At 42.7% G+C, this 19,936-nt stretch overlaps 1 protein-coding gene across 1 annotated transcript; it reads right to left on the bottom strand.

Annotated features, from left to right (window-relative positions):
• Positions 1 to 6,860: 6,860 nt before the first annotated feature.
• LOC124116793 (probable E3 ubiquitin-protein ligase MID2) lies at positions 6,861 to 15,825 on the bottom strand. The gene is made up of 3 exons (XM_048388516.1): positions 15,748 to 15,825; positions 12,160 to 12,469; positions 6,861 to 11,390 (listed from the first exon to the last, which is right to left on the bottom strand). Exons 2-3 carry the CDS (start codon positions 12,467 to 12,469, stop codon positions 9,700 to 9,702), a joined length of 2,001 nt encoding a protein of 666 aa, XP_048244473.1. The 5' UTR covers positions 15,748 to 15,825; the 3' UTR covers positions 6,861 to 9,699.
• Positions 15,826 to 19,936: the final 4,111 nt, after the last annotated feature.

Here is a 19,936-nt window from a genome sequence, read left to right as displayed (position 1 = left end):
GGTGTCATCCATGAATGAACCGGGTGCGATCGAGCGTTGTATTGGCCATTGTGCATTTGTGTATGTCGTTAGGCTTTTACTGTTAATTGGGTCGTAACGACTCGATCACATGCAGCTCTCTGTAGTCCACGGAGTACAGGTTATCAATACAATTAATACAATGACTTCCATAAACATCGTTAAGAAACGTTGAGGTTATTCAACGTTACAAGCGTTTAACTGTTTGGATATCCACTCCTGGTGTACTGCATCAGCGTCGCTTCGATGTCGAGGCTCACAGCGTCATCAAGCTAAAGATGAACACACATGCAGTGAGCAGGCACGAAACACTCTTTGCATTTTTTAATATTATGAAGAATCATTCATTTATTATTTTATGAGGAACAGATTCAAGTCAAAAGCACCATGCCTTATTATTTGACAACTCTATTATACAAATGTAATGCTTTGTTCTTCCTCAAAAATATAACTTCTAACATTTTTGTAATACATTTCTTGTTGACACTTGATATCAGCAATTGCATACCCATGATATGTCAGGCCTTGCATGTGTGGTGAGTAGTTCAGTATGCATCTAGTAGGCTATTGAACTGGATGTGTGGTGAGTAGTTCAGTATGCATCTAGTAGGCTATTGAACTGGATGTGTGGTGAGTAGTTCAGTATGCATCTAGTAGGCTATTGAACTGGATGTGTGGTGAGTAGTTCAGTATGCATCTAGTAGGCTATTGAACTGGATGTGTGGTGAGTAGTTCAGTATGCATCTAGTAGGCTATTGAACTGGATGTGTGGTGAGTAGTTCAGTATGCATCTAGTAGGCTATTGAACTGGATGTGTTGTGAGTAGTTCAGTATGCATCTAGTAGGCTATTGAACTGGATGTGTTGTGAGTAGTTCAGTATGCATCTAGTAGGCTATTGGATTTGTTGTGAGTAGGTCAGTAATGTATCTATATTGGATGTGTTGTGAGCAGGGTAGTAATGTGTCTAGTTGGCTATTGGATTTGTTGTGAGCAGGGCTGGAATGTATCTAGCGGCTATTGAATTGGATGTGTTGTGAGCAGGGCAGTAATGTATCTATATTGGATGTGTTGTGAGCAGGGTAGTAATGTGTCTAGTAGGCTATTGCATTTGTTGTGAGGTAGGTCAGTAATGTATCTAGCGGCTATTGAATTGGATGTGTTGTGAGCAGGGCAGTAATGTATCTAGCGGCTATTGAATTGGATGTGTTGTGAGCAGGGCAGTAACGTGTCTAGCGGCTATTGGATGTGTCATGAGCAGGGCATTAATGTATCTATATTGGATGTGTTGTGAGTAGGCCAGTAATGTATCTAGTGGCTATTGGATGTGCTATGAGTAGGTCAGTAATGTATCTATATTGGATGTGTTGTGAGCAGGGCAGTAATGTATCTAGTAGGCTATTGGGTGTGTTGTGAGCAGGACAGTAATGTATCTAGCGGCAATTGGGTGTGTTGTGAGCATGACAGTAATGTATCTAGTAGCTATTGGATGTGTTGTGAGCAGGACAGTAATGTTTCTAGTTGGCTATTGGATGTGTTGTGAGCAGGGCTGGAATGTGTCTAGTTGGCTAATGGATGTGTTGTGATCAGGACAGTAATGCATCTAGTGGCTATTGAATGTGTTGTGAGCAGGACAGTAATGTATCTAGCAGCCTATTGGATGTGTTGTGAGCAGGACAGTAATGTATCTAGCGGCTATTGGATGTGTTGTGAGCATGACAGTAATGATTCTAGCGGCTATTGGATGTGTTGTGAGCAGGGCAGTATTGCATCTAGTGGCTATTGGATGTGTTGTGAGCAGGGCTGGAATGTGTCTAGTTGGCTAATGGATGTGTTGTGATCAGGACAGTAATGCATCTAGTGGCTATTGAATGTGTTGTGAGCAGGACAGTAATGTATCTAGCAGCCTATTGGATGTGTTGTGAGCAGGACAGTAATGTATCTAGCGGCTATTGGATGTGTTGTGAGCATGACAGTAATGATTCTAGCGGCTATTGGATGTGTTGTGAGCAGGGCAGTATTGCATCTAGTGGCTATTGGATGTGTTGTGAGCAGGGAGGTAATGATTCTAGCGGCTATTGGATGTGTTGTGAGTAGGGCAGTAATGTATCTAGCGGCTATTGGATGTGTCTTGAGCAGGGCAGTAATGTATCTAGCGGCTATTGGATGTGTTATGAGCAGGGCAGTAATGTATCTAGTGGCTATTGGATGTTTTGTGAGCAGGGCTGTAATGTATCTAGCGGCTATTAGATGTGTTGTGAGCAGGGCAGTAATGATTCTAGTGGCTATTGGATGTGTTGTGAGCATGACAGTAATGTATCTAGCGGCTATTGGAGGTGTTGTGAGCAGGGCAGTAATGTATCTAGGGGCTATTGCATGTGTTGTGAGCAGGGCAGTAATGCATCTAGCGGCTATTGGATGTGTTGTGAGCAGGGAGGTAATGATTCTAGTGGCTATTGGATGTGTTGTGAGTAGGGCAGTAATGTATCTAGCGGCTATTGGATGTGTTGTGAGCAGGGCAGTAATGTATCTAGCGGCTATTGGATGTGTTGTGAGCATGACAGTAATGTATCTAGCGGCTATTGGGTGTGTTGTGAGCATGACAGTAATGATTCTAGCGGCTATTGGATGTGTTGTGAGCAGGGCAGTAATGTATCTAGCGGCTATTGCATGTGTTGTGAGCAGGGCAGTAATGCATCTAGTGGCTTTTGGATGTGTTGTGAGCAGGGAGGTAATGATTCTAGCGGCTATTGGATGTGTTGTGAGCAGTTCAGTAATGTATCTAGCGGCTATTGGATGTGTTGTGAGCAGGGCAGTAATGTATCTAGCGGCTATTGGATGTGTTGTGAGCAGTTCAGTAATGTATGTAGTGGCTATTGGATGTTTTGTGAGCAGGGCAGTAATGTATCCAGCGGCTATTGGATGTGTTGTGAGCAGGGCAGTAATGATTCTAGCGGCTATTGGATGTGTTGTGAGCAGGGCAGTAATGATTTTAGCGGCTATTGGATGTGTTGTGAGCAGGGCAGTAATGTTTCTAGCGGCTATTGCATGTGTTGTGAGCAGGGCAGTAATGCATCTAGCGGCTATTGGATATGTTGTGAGCAGGGCAGTAATGATTTTAGCGGCTATTGGATGTGTTGTGAGCAGGGCAGTAATGTTTCTAGCGGCTATTGCATGTGTTGTGAGCAGAACAGTAATGCATCTAGCGGCTATTGGATATGTTGTGAGCAGGGCTGTAATGTATCTAGTGTCTATTGGGTGTGTTGTGAGCAGGGAGGTAATGCATCTAGCGGCTATTTGATGTGTTGTGAGCAGGGCAGTAGTGATTTTAGCGGCTATTGGATGTGTTGTGAGCAGGGCAGTAATGTATCTAGCGGCTATTGCATGTGTTGTGAGCAGGGCAGTAATGCATGTAGCGGCTATTGGATGTGTTGTGAGCAGGACAGTAATGTGTCTAGTTGGCTATTGGGTGTGTTGTGAGCAGAGCAGTAATGCATCTAGCGGCTATTGGATATGTTGTGAGCAGGGCTGTAATGTATCTAGTGGCTATTGGGTGTGTTGTGAGCAGGGAGGTAATGTATCTAGCGGCTATTTGATGTGTTGTGAGCAGGGCAGTAGTGATTTTAGCGGCTATTGGATGTGTTGTGAGCAGGGCAGTAATGTATCTAGCGGCTATTGCATGTGTTGTGAGCAGGGCAGTAATGCATGTAGCGGCTATTGGATGTGTTGTGAGCAGGACAGTAATGTGTCTAGTTGGCTATTGGGTGTGTTGTGAGCAGAGCAGTAATGCATCTAGCGTCTATTGGATATGTTGTGAGCAGGGCTGTAATGTATCTAGTGGCTATTGGGTGTGTTGTGAGCAGGGAGGTAATGTATCTAGCGGCTTTTGGATGTGTTGTGAGCAGGGCAGTAATGCATCTAGTGGCTATTGGATGTGTTGTGAGCAGGGAGGTAATGATTCTAGCGGCTATTGGATGTGTTGTGAGTAGGGCAGTAATGTATCTAGTGGCTATTGGATGTGTTGTGAGCAGGGCAGTAATGTATCTAGCGGCTATTGGATGTGTTGTGAGCAGTTCAGTAATGTATCTAGTTGCTATTGGATGTTTTGTGAGCAGGGCAGTAATGTATCAAGCGGCTATTGGATGTGTTGTGAGCAGGGCAGTAATGATTCTAGCGGCTAATGGATGTGTTGTGAGCATGACAGTAATGTATCTAACGGCTATTGGATGTGTTGTGATCAGGGCAGTAATGATTTTAGCGGCTGTTGGATGTGTTGTGAGCACAGCAGTAATGTTTCCAGCGGCTATTGCATGTGTTGTGAGCAGGGCAGTAATGCATGTAGCGGCTATTGGATGTGTTGTGAGCAGGACAGTAATGTGTCTAGTTGGCGATTGGGTGTGTTGTGAGCAGAGCAGTAATGCATCTAGCGGCTATTGGATACGTGTGAGCAGGGCTGTAATGTATCTAGTGGCTATTGGATGTGTTGTGAGCAGGGAGGTAATGTATCTAGCGGCTATTTGATGTGTTGTGAGCAGGGCAGTAGTGATTTTAGCGGCTATTGGATGTGTTGTGAGCAGGGCAGTAATGTATCTAGCGGCTATTGCATGTGTTGTGAGCAGGGCAGTAATGCATGTAGCGGCTATTGGATGTGTTGTGAGCAGGACAGTAATGCGTCTAGTTGGCTATTGGGTGTGTTGTGAGCAGAGCAGTAAAGCATCTAGCGGCTATTGGATATGTTGTGAGCAGGGCTGTAATGTATCTAGTGGCTATTGGATGTGTTGTGAGCAGGGAGGTAATGTATCTAGCGGCTTTTGGATGTGTTGTGAGCAGGGCAGTAATGTATCTAGCGGCTATTGGGTGTGTTGTGAGCAGGGAGGTAATGTATCTAGTGGCTATTGGATGTGTTGTGAGCAGGACAGTAATCTTTCTAGTGTAAGCGATTGGATGTGATGTGAGCAGGGCTTTAATGCATCTAGTGGCTATTGGATGTGTTGTGAGCAGGGCAGTAATTCATCTAGTGGCTATTGCATGTGTTGTGAGGAGGACAGTAATGCATCTAGTGTCTATTGGATATGATGTGAGCAGGGCTGTAATGCATCTAGCGGCTATTGGGTGTGTTGTGAGCAGGGCAGTAATTCATCTAGTGGCTATTGCATCTGTTGTGAGCAGGGCTTTAATGCATCTAGTGGCTATTGGGTGTGTTGTGAGCAGGGCAGTAATCCATCTAGTGGCTATTGGGTGTATTGTGAGCAGGACAGTAATGCATCTGATATAATATATTGGAGTGAGTGAGTGAGTGAGTATGGTTTTACGCCGCTTTTAGCAATATTCCAGCAATATCACGGTGGGGGACACCAGAAATGGGCTTCACACATTGTACCCATGTCAGGAATCGAACCCGGGTCTTTGGCGTGACGAGTGAACGCTTTAACCACTGGGCTACCCGACCGCCCCATAAGCTGTTGGATGTGTTGTGAGCAGGGCAGTAATGTATCTAGTAACCTATTGGATGAATAATGTACACTTTTTAAATACAGATGGAGGTTGAGATTTGTATTTAAATATGATTATGAACTGTGTTTAAAAAAACCCAAAAAAAACCCGGGCACCCCTCCTAGAAACAAATTGAATTACTGAGAGCGTTGTTTCAACGCCGCTTTGAACAGTATTCCAGTCATATCTCGGTTTGTCAGCTTACTGTGGAAGGAAAGTCCGAAGTGATGCAGGTCTAAGAAATCTACCGATACTGGGAAAGCAACAATCACGTATACGGGTATGGTGCTGACAGATTTAGAAACATAATCGAATAAAACCGGGAATCGCAACCACAATCAAAGGTTTCTGGCTTCCCCAAGGGACGCAACTCTGAACAGCCACCCGTTGCACCTGTACGGAATATATCTGTATGTCCATATATATAAGCACTAAGACATTAACATACCTTAATGACTGGTGTAGACATTCTGATGTGTCTTTTTTACCACAAACAACAATACTTAACACCATATCATTGTCCGTACTTGTACGTGTATACATAGTGTATGGCCATCAACACGGGGATCATCGAGAAGCTCAGCGGAGATACATGGACGTCCCCCAGTCAGCAACATTTCAGTGATATCAGCCTGTATACAAACAGTCGAATACGGGACATGCAGACCACAGGCTGACAGCAATAACACGGGTCCACATGTGTCGTGGGCTCTATTTACAGCAATCCTTGCACTCGACTTTTGATGACGGCAGCAATGACACACAATCAGTGTCAAACGTTGTAACACTCAGTCACCATTATAACAGAGCATGACTGACTCCCTCCCTCACCACAAACTAGAGTTTTGTTTGTTCTTTAACGCCAAACTCAGTAATATTGAAGCTACATGACGGCAGTCTGTAAATAATCGGGTCTGGACCAGACAATCAAGTGATTGACATCATAAGCATCGATCCACGCAGTTGGGATACGATGACATGCATCAAACAAGTCAATCATCCTGACTACCCGATCCCGTTAGTCACCTTTACGACTTATAAACTTTTGATGACGTCACTCCATTGTTCAGACAGTCTCTTCTTTGCGGAGGTAAACTCTGCTATCGTTCCCACAAGTTTTACCGGCAGAATGCCCGGGTCTTACCAGCAGAATGCCCTGAGCATTCTGCTGGTAAGACCCGGGAATTCTGCTGGTAAGACCTGGGCATTCCGCTGGTAAGATCTGGCTTCAGATGCGCAAAGCGATTTAAGTGCTAATGTTTGAGTTTCCCAAGTTAAGTAGTTTAAAAAAGTTTTAGCACTAAAATCGCGTTGTGCAGATGAGCCTAAGGGCAAACCTCGTTTCCCAAATGCCCCAAAGTGCAAATTTATGAAAGCAACACTTATGAAGTAGGTTTAATGAAAAGTGAAATTGAGAACAAAACGACAACCAATGTCCATTTCATCTTTTTCGGGGGAAGGCTCGGGCTTAGACGTTTCAGTTACAATCGGCGTCGGCTCAGAGCTAGCATCCTGCTTCCTCTTTTTGGCAATGATGTCCGACAGGGTCCTCCTTTGCTCGTCTGAAGTACGTTTATACGTACGTACGGCATCACTTCTATGCCCTGAAACATATGTTCAAACAGTGATATAATACATATTCATCTGACCCGCTTGCTAGAGTACATAGATAAGAGGTTTTTCGAAAATACTATGAACATTTCAAAACATACAACATTTTGTTGTCATATCGCGGTTATCAGATTTATTTAAACGGTTTTCAGCAAATTTTCAGTCATCAGGTTCATCCGATTTATAGCTGGTGAAAAGTCTGCATCACCATTTTGATACCTTAAGAACACTTGATAAAACAAATTGATTTTACGGCTTTCTGCAATGTTCCAATGATCATTTCGTGCACTTTCAAGTATCCCAAATAATAAAATACCATGTGGACTGATTTCTCCGAAAAATGACCGAGAAATGTGTTTTCTGCTTAATATTTATTTTTACAAATTTATACCTACCTGTTACTTCGCAGATCATTTGCTTATTAACTTCACCACGGTATAATCTTGTTGTATGGCACATTTTTCTTCTATGTCCCTCTCACACAATGGCTCTCCAAAGCGAAACGCAAAATCGTCTACATCATCTTTATCAGCATCACGAGCATCACTTTCGGAAATTTCATTGATAAATGTGGACTGTGTAATAAAAAGGTCTTCCCCTTCCTCGGCCATTTCTCCAACACATGTGAATGAAACCACGTGTACTTGACCGAGATATAACCTGCTCGTGCAGCAAATGCACGTGCGTTGCGTTTGTGCGATTGATTACCGCCGCGTAAACAGCGTTCATGAAAGCGAGACACACCAGTCATATGAGAATCATTGATATTCATTAACACGGTTCTAAGTTAATTTGATGGTTTATAAGTCAGATCAAATCCTCCTTTTCGGTCTTGACGGGAAATGTAAGCCCTGGGAGAAGGGAAATTAGGGAGGGCGAAGCTTCGTCAAGACCGAAAAGAAGGTTTTGATCCTTTACAAACATACCCACCTCTTACGACAGGCACAGCCTTTTGTTTTGTCAAAACCGTCCTGGGTGAATGTCATTAAGAATTGAAGCATCGGGTTTAAAGGATCGATATGAAAATTATAAAAAGCTAAAAGTACAAGTTTCCATCCCTGGTGCATATATCGATTTTTACAATCTAAAACAATCATGGCAATTGATTTTCCGAGCACCAGGGGCAGGGCGTTCTTGTCTGTTTCTATTTGTCGGCCTGCAAAACGATTGACGCCGTTAAAAGTACGAACATTTAACGAACATTTGGCACCAACTACGTCGTGGTCAAAGGGAGATAATTCATGTGTCTTTACTTACTCAAGTGGAATTTCAATTACGAAGCGCGCTCATGGACGAGAAGATATGCGACTAAGCACACAACAATGGAAGAAACATTGTACAAAGTTAAAAGTGAAACTTGACTTCATCCAGGGCTCATCAACCCCGTGAAGATTCCTGGTTAGAATTGGTCTTCAGCATGCCTGCCGTGAGAGGCGACCTACGGAATCGGGCGGTCAGGCTCGCTGACTCCAGACTCGAGCATTTACAGACCACCGTCACATAGCTGCGATGTTTCTGAGTGCGGCGTAAAACAGCAAACAAACTCACAGATGGAACATTTAAATGCGTATGAAAAGTTTATTCAATATACATGAAATATGACTTTCACATTAATGATAGTGGTTATCCTATCAGTCTACAAATTGTGGAAGTGTGTAGGCATTAGTAAATGTAAGAACATATAAGATAATACATATGATATTATACTGTCACATATTGTACATAATATAAATATAACATGTTATTTAAACAATAAAAATGAACAATATCCAGTCTGGTAAAGCTAACGAGAATCTTCTTAAAACATCATTAAAACATATAAATTATATTAAAACCCACCAAACATTGAAATGTAGCTGTATAAAGTAAAAAATAAATACATTTTCTACAGTCATGAAATACATACTTGATGTTTATAGGGTATTTAGGTGGATGTCTCAAGCACCAGTAAAAGTATTATCAACGAGAGTCACTGATGGTAACGCTAGTAAACGGTCTTCCTAGATAATGTAAGTGAACGTGTAGCTGTTTTAGTAAGTGCAATATTCAGGGTTAAATTCCTTAGCCTTCCAGAATGTATGAGGTACCCTGTGGCGCCGACGTGACAGGAACCTATAGTCGTGGGTTTGAATCCCAGATTCGCCCTGATTAATTTTCGAGGTTTGTCAGCACCGTTTCCGCGCTTGTGGGTTTCTCCAAAGATGTAAAGGTCTTTGACCTGCATAATGTCGGTCTTGTCCCCACATTTAACTGAAAAATGCCACTACAACTGATCTAATAATCCATTATCTATGTGCGCTTGTCATTTGTATGCGGAAACAAATGTTCGCTCGTCCTGCCGATGTCTCAGTTTCGGCTGGTCACATGGCTACAATGTGCCCACGTCGTTGTAAGGGTATTGCTCGAATACTGCTTAAAGCGGCGTATTATCATATTCACTCATTCACTGTAATCTATGTTCAAATGTGTTTGGCGTTTGGGGTATTTTCCACAAAACAAACTGTTCATTTTGGGCATATTTCTGAATTTTCATTATAAAAATCTGCGCACGATCGGAGTATGTTTTGCTTCCTGGGGTCTCACTGGGGAATCCTGCAGTTGAATACCTTCACAACACCTCCTTCGACTTCCCCCACATACAGTTTACAGTCACAGAACATCAAGCCGCATGGATACCGTATTCCATCCTGTAACGTCAGCAGGTCTCTGACAAACTCCCCTGCTGGTGTCAGTAGTACCACCTTGTGTGCCAAGTAGTCCGCCACCAGGATGTGTCCCGTGCTGGTAGTTGTTATACCTCGTGGTAAACTCAGTCTACTCTCTCCTGTAGGGGTGTAGGTGAACACAACATCTCCCTCTGGTGTGATACAGTAGACAGAGTGTGAGCCAGAATCTGACACTAGGATGTTGCCCCTGTCTGTAGCACATAGGCAGAATGGGTGACATATCAGGTTCTTCCCAGAGTTGAATCTACTGACTGACCTCATCACTCTCCCTGATATATCCAGGATGTCAACACAGGGATGGTCCCCACAACCTGCTGCTAATGTTGAAGGATTCAAGGCTGTTTGGCATATGTATTCCTTCTTTGTTGTGACACTTGACTGTAGTACAAGATCGGGGGTCACCCGTACTATGACAATCTCATTGTGTGACCAGAATGATACAGCCACCTGGTTGTCACTCAGCCTCGTCACAGAGCTTGGGTTACTTGCAAGATCCAGTTTACTGTGTCGTGATATGTTATTCTTTGTGTAGAAGGATTTCAGACATGTATTGTTGTAGTCAGTGACCACCAGTGTCTCCTCACCATCCACAACCAGGACTGTGGCGTCATATGGATACGTCTGCAACCTGTCGCCATCGACCCTAATGCCGACTGTCTTGTGTAACACTGGTCTGCACATGACGTCAAATTTGCCACACTGTATTTTACCAAGTCGCGTATCCATGACGTAACAAACGTTCTGTTGCATTCTACCAAGTTGTACATCCTTGTGTAATTTCCTCTCATCTATTTCACTTACAAATATAAGTTTTGAATCAGGAACACTGTCTGTGAAAGTGACATCCCTGTCTGTTGCCTCTTTGATTGCCCCAGACTGACACATCTGGTAAACGTCAAACATGTCATTCTCACTCCCAGACTTCAACACCTGGGTGATGTACTCTATATATTGTTGATACATCTGCATGTCTATTTCCCCTGACTTTATCCGCCCCCTCAGTTGTCCAGACTGCTTCTCTGTCATCTCATTCAGCTCCTCCAGCAGCTGTTTCTCCTTCTGTTTAATCACGTCCATGGCTTTCTGTGAGGCCTGTCTGATCTGTGACTTTATTTTGTCTTTGTTGTGGCTGATCGCATCAATCTGTGATCTGTGTTGTTGAAGTGATCTGCCAGTGTCGTCAAAGCTCTGTGTAATCAATCCCTTATTGTGTGTAAGAACACTTCTCATCTCAGACATTATGGACTGAAGAGTGACCACAGAGTCGCATTTCCCGTGGTATATGACAAAGCACTTGTGGCATATTGCTCTATCACAGTCTTTGCAGCAGAAATCCATGACTTCGTTGTGTTCCGTGCACCTCTGTCGTCTAGTGACCTTTACTGTTCCACCAAGGTCAGCAATCACGTGGTTCGACGTACCAGGAAGAGATGCATGCATCCTCACACATCTCTTGCAGAGCGGCACATGACAGTCTTGACAGTAGAAGTTTGCCGGATGACTGTCTCCAAGATCCTGGCAGGGATGGCAGGGGTTTTCTGTATCTGAACAAGTCTTGGTTAAACCTGTCACATCATTAAACGTACAATGTTTAACACAATAATGAAATAACGTTTGTTGGAAGATATAAATGTACATAGGGTGAATCAAGTGTAAATGTTAATTCTGACCATTGTGCGGTTCAACGTACACAGTGTCCCGAAAGTTTCTGTACCCTGGGATAATCTACATGTATAGATTTCGAAACTGAAATGACTAAGGTTTATTCTAGGTATAGGTGACCCTTCAGTTTCGCCTTCATTACTTTTATCTACAGTAAGCAGTTTTCGATCACCTTGACGCTTGAACGTACATAGACTGAACCTGGTTTGGTATTACCTCAGTCATTCAGGATAGAGAACCTGCTGTATGATAGCGTCACAGTCCATCTCCTTTAAGATATTCTATTTTGGTTTCTTGTTTCAGTGGAAACTGAATCGGCGACGATGTAATTCAAAATATAGGTTTAACATCGCTTTGAAGATTATTGCACTTATGTAGTGACGTGCGTGCAGGCTTGTGTGTGTCGCTCCTTTACCAGTCCGGATAAAATCCGGTTTTATGGTAGCAGCTCACTGAGATAGAGGAGTATAACATGGATACACCACGCACACACAGTTTACTGACTTTATAGTCTACCAGTCCCTCTTTTATCCCTTTAATGTCGAGCATCTGGCAGAGTGGCAACTAATACCGTCTTTTGGTGAGATGCGGCCAGGGATCTTGGGAAGAATATTGTGATCTTTCGGTTTCTTCTAGATCACATTTACTTACCATGATCAGTATTTCCCCCACAGGCTAGAGTGTCCAGAAGTCCCTGCATGAGGAAACTGGGCTTGATCTGTTTCACCCACTCCTCCACTGGTCTGTCAGGCCTGGGCACTCGGGTCATCTGACGACAGTAGGGACACGGGATGGACTTGGCTCTGATGGCGTCTTGTTTGGTCTTCAGGAATTCCCCCAGACAGCCCTTACAGAAGGTGTGGCCACAGGTCAGAGTACAGGGGTCTTTGTATCCCTCCCTACATATGGAACAGGTCAAGAAGTTCTCATTCAGACTCTCCAGCTTTCTGGCGGCAGCCATCTGAAACAAAGGAATAACTGTTTAATATCATTCATGTATTTTAGGGACTTTGAAATTGATTGTTAATTCAATTTTTATTGTGTGATGTGCAGATTTTGAAATATTGAATATCTGATAGCAATGACAATATAGTTATTATTGACAGTAGTGACCAATCATAATGCATACAAACATTAACACTGAACAAGTGACTTGAACATGTTAAAAGCAAGGCGAGTTCCTCTGTACAGATCTGTCCTGCTTAAATGAGTTGGTGCGTTGTGCTTAAAGCTCCTTTGAACAGTCTCTCAGTTAACTGTTTGATTGGCAGAAGTTGGAGAGTGAGTGAGTGTGGTTTTACGCCGCTTTTAGCAATATTCCATCAATATTACGACTGGGGACACTAGAAATGGGCTTCACACATTGTACCCATGTCGGAAATCGAACCCAGGTCTTCGGCGTGACGAGCGAACGCTTTAACCAGTTGGCTACACCACCGCCCGCAGCAGTTGGTGAGTAAAGAAGAAAACATGCAACTTTTATAGATAACAACTTCTGGTTTGTTGCATTTAGCGACGTTGGGATTTATATTCTTACACCGTTATCAAGCTGGAGTGTATAGTGTTCCAGTTACATGTGGGCGTGTCAGCTTAATGTGGGAGGAAAACCCGAAGTGATGCATGTCCAGGAAGTTCACCACTTTGTGGAAACCCTCGAGAACGGGCATGCTGCTGACAAACCTAGAAACATAACCGGGGCAAACCAGGATTCGAACCCGCAATCTCTACGTTTTTGGAGTGCCCAAGGGACACAACTCTTCATAGCGAATTGCGGCGCCTTAGACAGCTAAGCGACCCGTCCCCCTGATCTTGTTCGAATGGCAGCACATACAATAAGACCTTCAAAGTTACTCTCATCACTGTCACTATCAATTTCAGCAACAACTATATATCCACCGATGTCACTTAATTCTAACCTTTCAACTTTAGTTTCTGAAACGTACTATCACCTCTTCATTTCACTTTTTAATTATTGATTTTGTGTTCTGTTGAAGCACACAAGAAAGGTTTCAGTAAAGTCATTGAAGGAGAGCTTGAAAAGGGGATTCTGTACTCGGTGCTTAAAGATATGGAAAGTTGGAGAAACTCGATGGCCTAGTGGGAGATTGTACTACTCATTTACAATGGAAAATAGCACTCAAGCTACTTTGGGAATGATATTGTCCGTTTTAAGAGATTGGTTTAATATTAGGTAGAAATAAGAGGCTGACATTTTGGAGGCACCCCCTCATGATGATTCATTGAAAAGGTCTATCAAATACAGAGAAAATTGACGTTAAATATCTGAAAATTTGGAGTGCAATATATGATATTGGCTTTTAAAAACTAAAAATATGTATTAGAAATATTGTCATTGGATATTGAAACACTGGTCACAAGGTTTGTATGACTGCGTATTACCATTATAGGAAGGGAAATGCTTGTCGGAACTACTTTTTCCAATTCGTCATGTTCATTCATCTTTTTCCACAATCAAGTTTCTGCCAAATGAGATTTGTAATATGAAATCTAGGGCATTTTTTCTATTGACCCAAATAAAATATCGTTCATACATGTTGTTTACGATAATGGACTACACAGTTAAGATTTGTAAGTACGATTGACTAAATCATCTGCTATCCCTGCATGTAAACAGCAATGTAGACATTCCTATTCCTGATAAGAGTGAACGATCTTGTGAATGTTGTAGAGAGTAGTTCTGTTTTTATAGTGATCATGTTTTAATTAATCATCTGTTTTACTTTATTTTGTATATCTTCAGATACTTAAGTAACTGACAATCATATATTGTATTTTCATTTCAGGCTGTATAAGATATTTAAGCAGTTGTAAGTTAAGTTTCACCATTAAAGCTCTTTTGTCAGTGTTTACTTATTGGGTCTGACAACTGTATTGTAGCGTAGATAGGTAATCATTGGTGGTCAATCAAAGTGTAAGCCCAGGTGTCTTTTTGAGTGGCTAGCTTAAAATCTCAGTGTCCTATTTTTTGTTTTCACCCCTGCACTTCTCATTGACACTTCACTCTGCACTGGACCGGGAAAGAGACAGGTTTAGTAATTTAAAGGTTCAGTTATTGTAACCACCCAGATACACCCAAGGGGATTCACCAGGGTGTCAGTTTGTCATCAAGGGTGAACAATAAACAGACCCCACACCACGACCTGTGTCATCATGGTATGTGTCCAGCTGCACACATTCCTTGCTATGACAACGGAGGCCTCAGTGAAGACCTGTTGACAGCTGATGTTGGTGTCAGTGACAATACCAGTGATCTAGTGACCATCCTAGTGATTCAGTAATAGACTGCATACCCATGTGTAATACGTGGTTACTAGGAACTATTTGGGTGCAAAATGTTAACAACTTGTACCAGGACTCACGCAATCATGGACACGTTCGCAAAGCTATCTTCGAAGCAATTGCTATACTTCTGTCTTATCAAATGTGCATTTGTGCTGTTGTCGTAGAAAAGTCATAATTGTGTTATACTCTCCAGAAGATTACAAATGGTGTTTTCTGTCATACTTTGTAACTGATTGTACACTGCAGTGTTCTTCCTGTTAAAACACGTGCTTTTATTTTGTATCTTCAACCATGGTGCCATCACTGACTAGATATTTTAGTTTATTGAATTATTTACTGAATGTCCCTATAATCTGTATTGCTTTTCCTAGTCATGAGAGCTAGTGACTTCGATGTTGTTTTTTATTAACAACAATGCCAAGACATTTTGAATTCATTGTTATACTATTATATAGGAATCAAATATATATTTATCACCAACATGTATTGCATTGCTTAAATTGTCAAAGACATAATGCCGCTTAAACGACTATTTCGCATTGAGTAGACTGTATGTGATCAGGTACAATTCCACGGATTTGATGCCATTTCACATGCGCTTGGATATTATGAAATGCGACTTCGCCTCTGTTATAAGCGTAAACTGTTTCTTATCTACTTAAAACTTGACGATGGGTAATGCAAACAATAAACTACTCGTGACGAGAAATGGTTAACGTGTAAATTATTCTCACAATCTCAACCTAATGTAACTCCATTTCGACCTGGGTTAAAGTAGATTCCAAGGACTCGATGTGACTAAACTGACCAGTTTCACACAGTGGGTGATTATTTCTGAAAAACAATGGACCTCTCCAGTTTGAGGAACTAATGTATGTTCCAGCAGAATGCCACATATCTCTCTCTCCCTGTATGTAGTGTAACACTCTAACTTACCTTGTGTCCCGACACCCGTCTCTCCACACGCGACTGTGTGACGTAGTGACGTAATGAGGGATGGGACAGGTTTGCTGATAAGCACGGGAACAATTTAAAATAAATCAAATCAGGTTCACGACAGACTCCTTGGTCATGTGACAGTCATGTGGTGGTCGAGGTCATATCGTACAGAGACGACACTAGTGTTGGAATGAGTGTTCCGCGGACCTAACCAGCTAATCAGATACCCTGTCCCCATTTTATGCTTCTCATAGCAACGTTTAGGAAATGTCATCTATAAATCTTAAAATGATTTGGAGAAAGACACATGGTGTGAGTCGGTGCTACTCCCACATACACATGTAGCCACACACGAGCTATAGATTACGCCATGGGAAATTACAGAACGCGGTTCTCAGAAACCAGACGGTGACGTTGATGTGATAAACCAATCCCATAAACTTGTTATCACGATCCGATAAACATGCAACTGAGGTCACCAAGGAGGAAGTACTTTTAGTCTTTTGTGACTTGAATTTTCGTTGCTACAACATTGTGAGGCTACGTTGTCACAACCTAAATCTGTATATTCAGAGATTGGTTGCTACAAGGTTGTGTGAACCAAAATATAACCAATGCAGAACGTTGTCACGGCGTCTTTTTCTTACGTTGTTAAAACGTTCAATGAAAACGTTGCAACGACGTATGTTTCTTCACATATACATGGACGACAATACAACCAATGCCGGACGTTGTCAATGTCAGTCACTATTTCTATATATCTGTATAAAAAAAATAAAGACAACGAATGTCTGGAGGAAGTGCGGCAAGGTCCAAATACTTGTGAAGCATGTCCCCCTTTTCTATTCAGAGTCGGTTCAAACACAAGTAGAAACAAAATACCATGCTGAAATGCTTTAGTGCGATTGCACACTTAAATTTATGATTAATGTTTCAAGAACAAAGATCAGAGTATTACATACTCCAAAATGTGTATTACATTAAACAGGACTATAACCTTTCATTACGACTGTAAGGCCAAACTGGTGCGCACCGAGCCCCTTTTAGAAACAAACTTAATATTGATAAATTCCTTGTTGAACCTTGTAGGTTGTCGGGTATGCTTAAAGAACAACACTGGATACGTTCGTTATTTGTATTTATTTTATAGTTAATAGAGCTCCTATATAACAAAAAAAAAACTCAAACCAACACTCCGACTCTCCCCATCTATACCCCAACACACACCGAGGATCAGATGGTTGCTACCTTAAAGAAAGCAAATAACACCACTGTAACTCACTCATTTGGGGATATATTTTCAACAGAATTACATAACGAAACGTAAATTGCCAAAAACAACATGCACAAAAGCTGTATTCCCGCTTGATAAGTGTGTGAGTGAGTATGGTTTTACGCCGCTTTTAGCAATATTCTGGCAATATCACAGTTGGGGCACCAAAAATGGGCTTCACACATTGTACCCATGTTGGAAATCGAACTTGGTCCTTCGGCGAGACGAGCGAAAGCTTTAACCACTAGGCTACCCGACCACCCCGTATTCCCGCTTGACACGCAGTGATTAAAGATACGGAGGGGAAAGGACACCTTGCATGTTGAAGCATTGTTTAACACATGTTGAATCTGATAAAGGAACACTCCAGTCTGGAAAGAGAAACAAAGATGTAACTGACACCAGTGAGTGACGTTCAGGATGCTAACACCAAAATTGGACTTACATGACGGCATGTCAATTTGATGTGGTGGAAGGTGATACTGGTCTAAGGCGCTTACCGCAGTGGGTGAAATTAAATACGGCAACGCCAGAGAATAATCAGCATTGAGTATCTGCCGAAACAGATTCCATAGGGCATAAAAGTCAAAACAGTCATAAAAATATTAATATATATACACAACTGAAATTAGTGATGACACAAGGTGGCTGCATGGGTACCGGCACCCACGAGCATGGACATGGTGCTCACAGATCAGGGCTAACTCAGCCTGGCAGTGAGGGTTAGGGAGACTGAAGCAGCCTCAGATACTGAAGACACACCGGACACTTGTCTGTCTTGTCAGGGTTGGGGAGACTGAAGCAGCCTAGGATACTGCAGACACTCCGGACACTGGTCTGTCTAGTCAGGGTTAGGGAGACTGAAGCAGCCTAGGATACTGCAGACACTCCGGACACTGGTCTGTCTAGTCAGGGTTGGGGAGACTGAAGCAGCCTAGGATACTGCAGACACTCCGGACACTGGTCTGTCTTGTCAGGGTTGGGGAGACTGAAGCAGCCTAGGATACTGCAGACACTCCGGACACTGGTCTGTCTAGTCAGGGTTGGGGAGACTGAAGCAACCTTAGATAGTGAAGACACTCCGGACACTGGTCTGTCTAGTCAGGGTTAGGGAGACTGAAGCAACCTTAGACACCGAAGACACACCGGACACTGGTCTGTCTAGTCAGGGTTAGGGAGACTGAAGCAGCCTCACATACTGAAGACACACCGGACACTGGTCTGTCTTGTCAGGGTTAGGGCGACTAAAGCAACCTTAGATACTGAAGACACCTCGTACACTGGTCTGTCTAGTCAAGGTTAGTGAGACTGAAGCAGCTTCAGATACTGAAGTCACTCCGGACACTTGTCTGTCTAGTCAAGGTTAGGGAGACTGAAGGAACCTTAGATAGTGAAGACACGCCGGACACTGATCTGTCTAGTCAGGGTTGGGGAGACTGAAGCAACCTTAGATACTGAAGACACATCGGACACTGGTCTGTCTAGTCTTGGTCAGGGAGACTGAAGGAACCTAAGATACTGAAGACACCTCGTACACTGGTCTGTCTAGTCAATGTTAGTGAGACTGAAGCAGCCTCAGATACTGAAGACACCTCGTACACTGGTCTGTCTAGTCAGGGTTATGGAGACTGAAGCAGCCTCAGATACTGAAGACACACCGGACACTGGTCTGTCTAGTCATGGTCAGGGAGACTGAAGCAGCCTCAGATACTGAAGACACACCGGACACTGCTCTGTCTAGTCATGGTCAGGGAGACTGAAGGAACCTAAGATACTGAAGACACCTCGTACACTGGTCTGTCTAGTCAATGTTAGTGAGACTGAAGCAGCCTCAGATACTGAAGACACCTCGTACACTGGTCTGTCTAGTCATGGTCAGGGAGACTGAAGGAACCTAAGATACTGAAGACACCTCGTACACTGGTCTGTGTAGTCAAGGTTAGTGAGACTGAAGCAGCTTCAGATACTGAAGACACTCCGGACACTGGTCTGTCTAGTCAAGGTTAGTGAGACTGAAGCAGCCTCAGATACTGAAGACACTCCGGACACTGGTCTGTGTAGTCAAGGTTAGTGAGACTGAAGCAGCTTCAGATACTGAAGACACTCCGGACACTGGTCTGTCTAGTCAAGGTTAGTGAGACTGAAGCAGCCTCAGATACTGAAGACCCTCTGGACACTGGTCTCCGCACCGTTCTGTGGATACCCTCTTCCACTGGATCAGTTCATTGTACTTGTAACATTTGTGACGTTTCCCAGGCAATCAATATCGCGCCGTTGGTTAATAAGGTGTTCAGGCTGCTGAGGTTTTGCTGCTATTCAACTTCCGCTAGTCACTTCCAGGAACTTCACATGTCACTTGAACTTGAGCAGGACAATCAAACATATTATCTTTGGACATCAATGGAAAAGATGCTCACTAAGGTTTACGGATTTTGAAAGTGAAATTTTTGGTCAAAATACGGATATATTATGCAATGTATATGATTTTGTAATCTTCTAACGGTTTCATTTAAATCGGTGGGTGATAAAAATAATCTTGGTCTGGTGTTTGGTCCTTGGATTATGGATTGTTTGGTCTGACAGTTGTTCAGTCATATAAAAATTATTGTCAAGGCGATCTTTACCATTGACTTTACTTTTAGCAGAGATTTCTTACCAGAATGGAAATGACTGTTTCGCTTTCATTGAACATACAGTTGAACATCGCTGTGTCCAGTTCGACAGGACCAGATGAAACGAGATATATAGTGTTTCGTTATGAATAAGAGAATAATCAAAGAAAAAATGGATTTGTACTTGTTTAATGATGTATTCAATAACATTCACTGCATAAGAACGTATACACCACAGTGTTGACATTCAGCCCTTGTGACAGTCTTCCAGTCTCTGTTACAGTGCAAGTGTACCGAACAG

The sequence above is a fragment of the Haliotis rufescens genome, unplaced genomic scaffold (assembly GCF_023055435.1).
Source record: "Haliotis rufescens isolate VD_foot unplaced genomic scaffold, xgHalRufe1.0.p SCAF_72, whole genome shotgun sequence".
Taxonomy (NCBI): domain Eukaryota; kingdom Metazoa; phylum Mollusca; class Gastropoda; order Lepetellida; family Haliotidae; genus Haliotis; species Haliotis rufescens.
This window is presented reverse-complemented; position numbering and strand designations above follow the sequence as displayed.

What these genes read in the sequence shown, in the direction of transcription:
- LOC124116793 (XM_048388516.1), bottom strand. Translation starts at nt 12,469, where the DNA reads ATGGCTGCCGCCAGAAAGCTGGAGAGTCTGAATGAGAACTTCTTGACC. An exon ending in TGGGGGAAATACTGATCATG is followed by an intron (nt 11,391 to 12,159) that starts GTAAGTAAATGT and finishes AGACTTGTTCAG; the next exon opens with ATACAGAAAACCCCTGCCAT.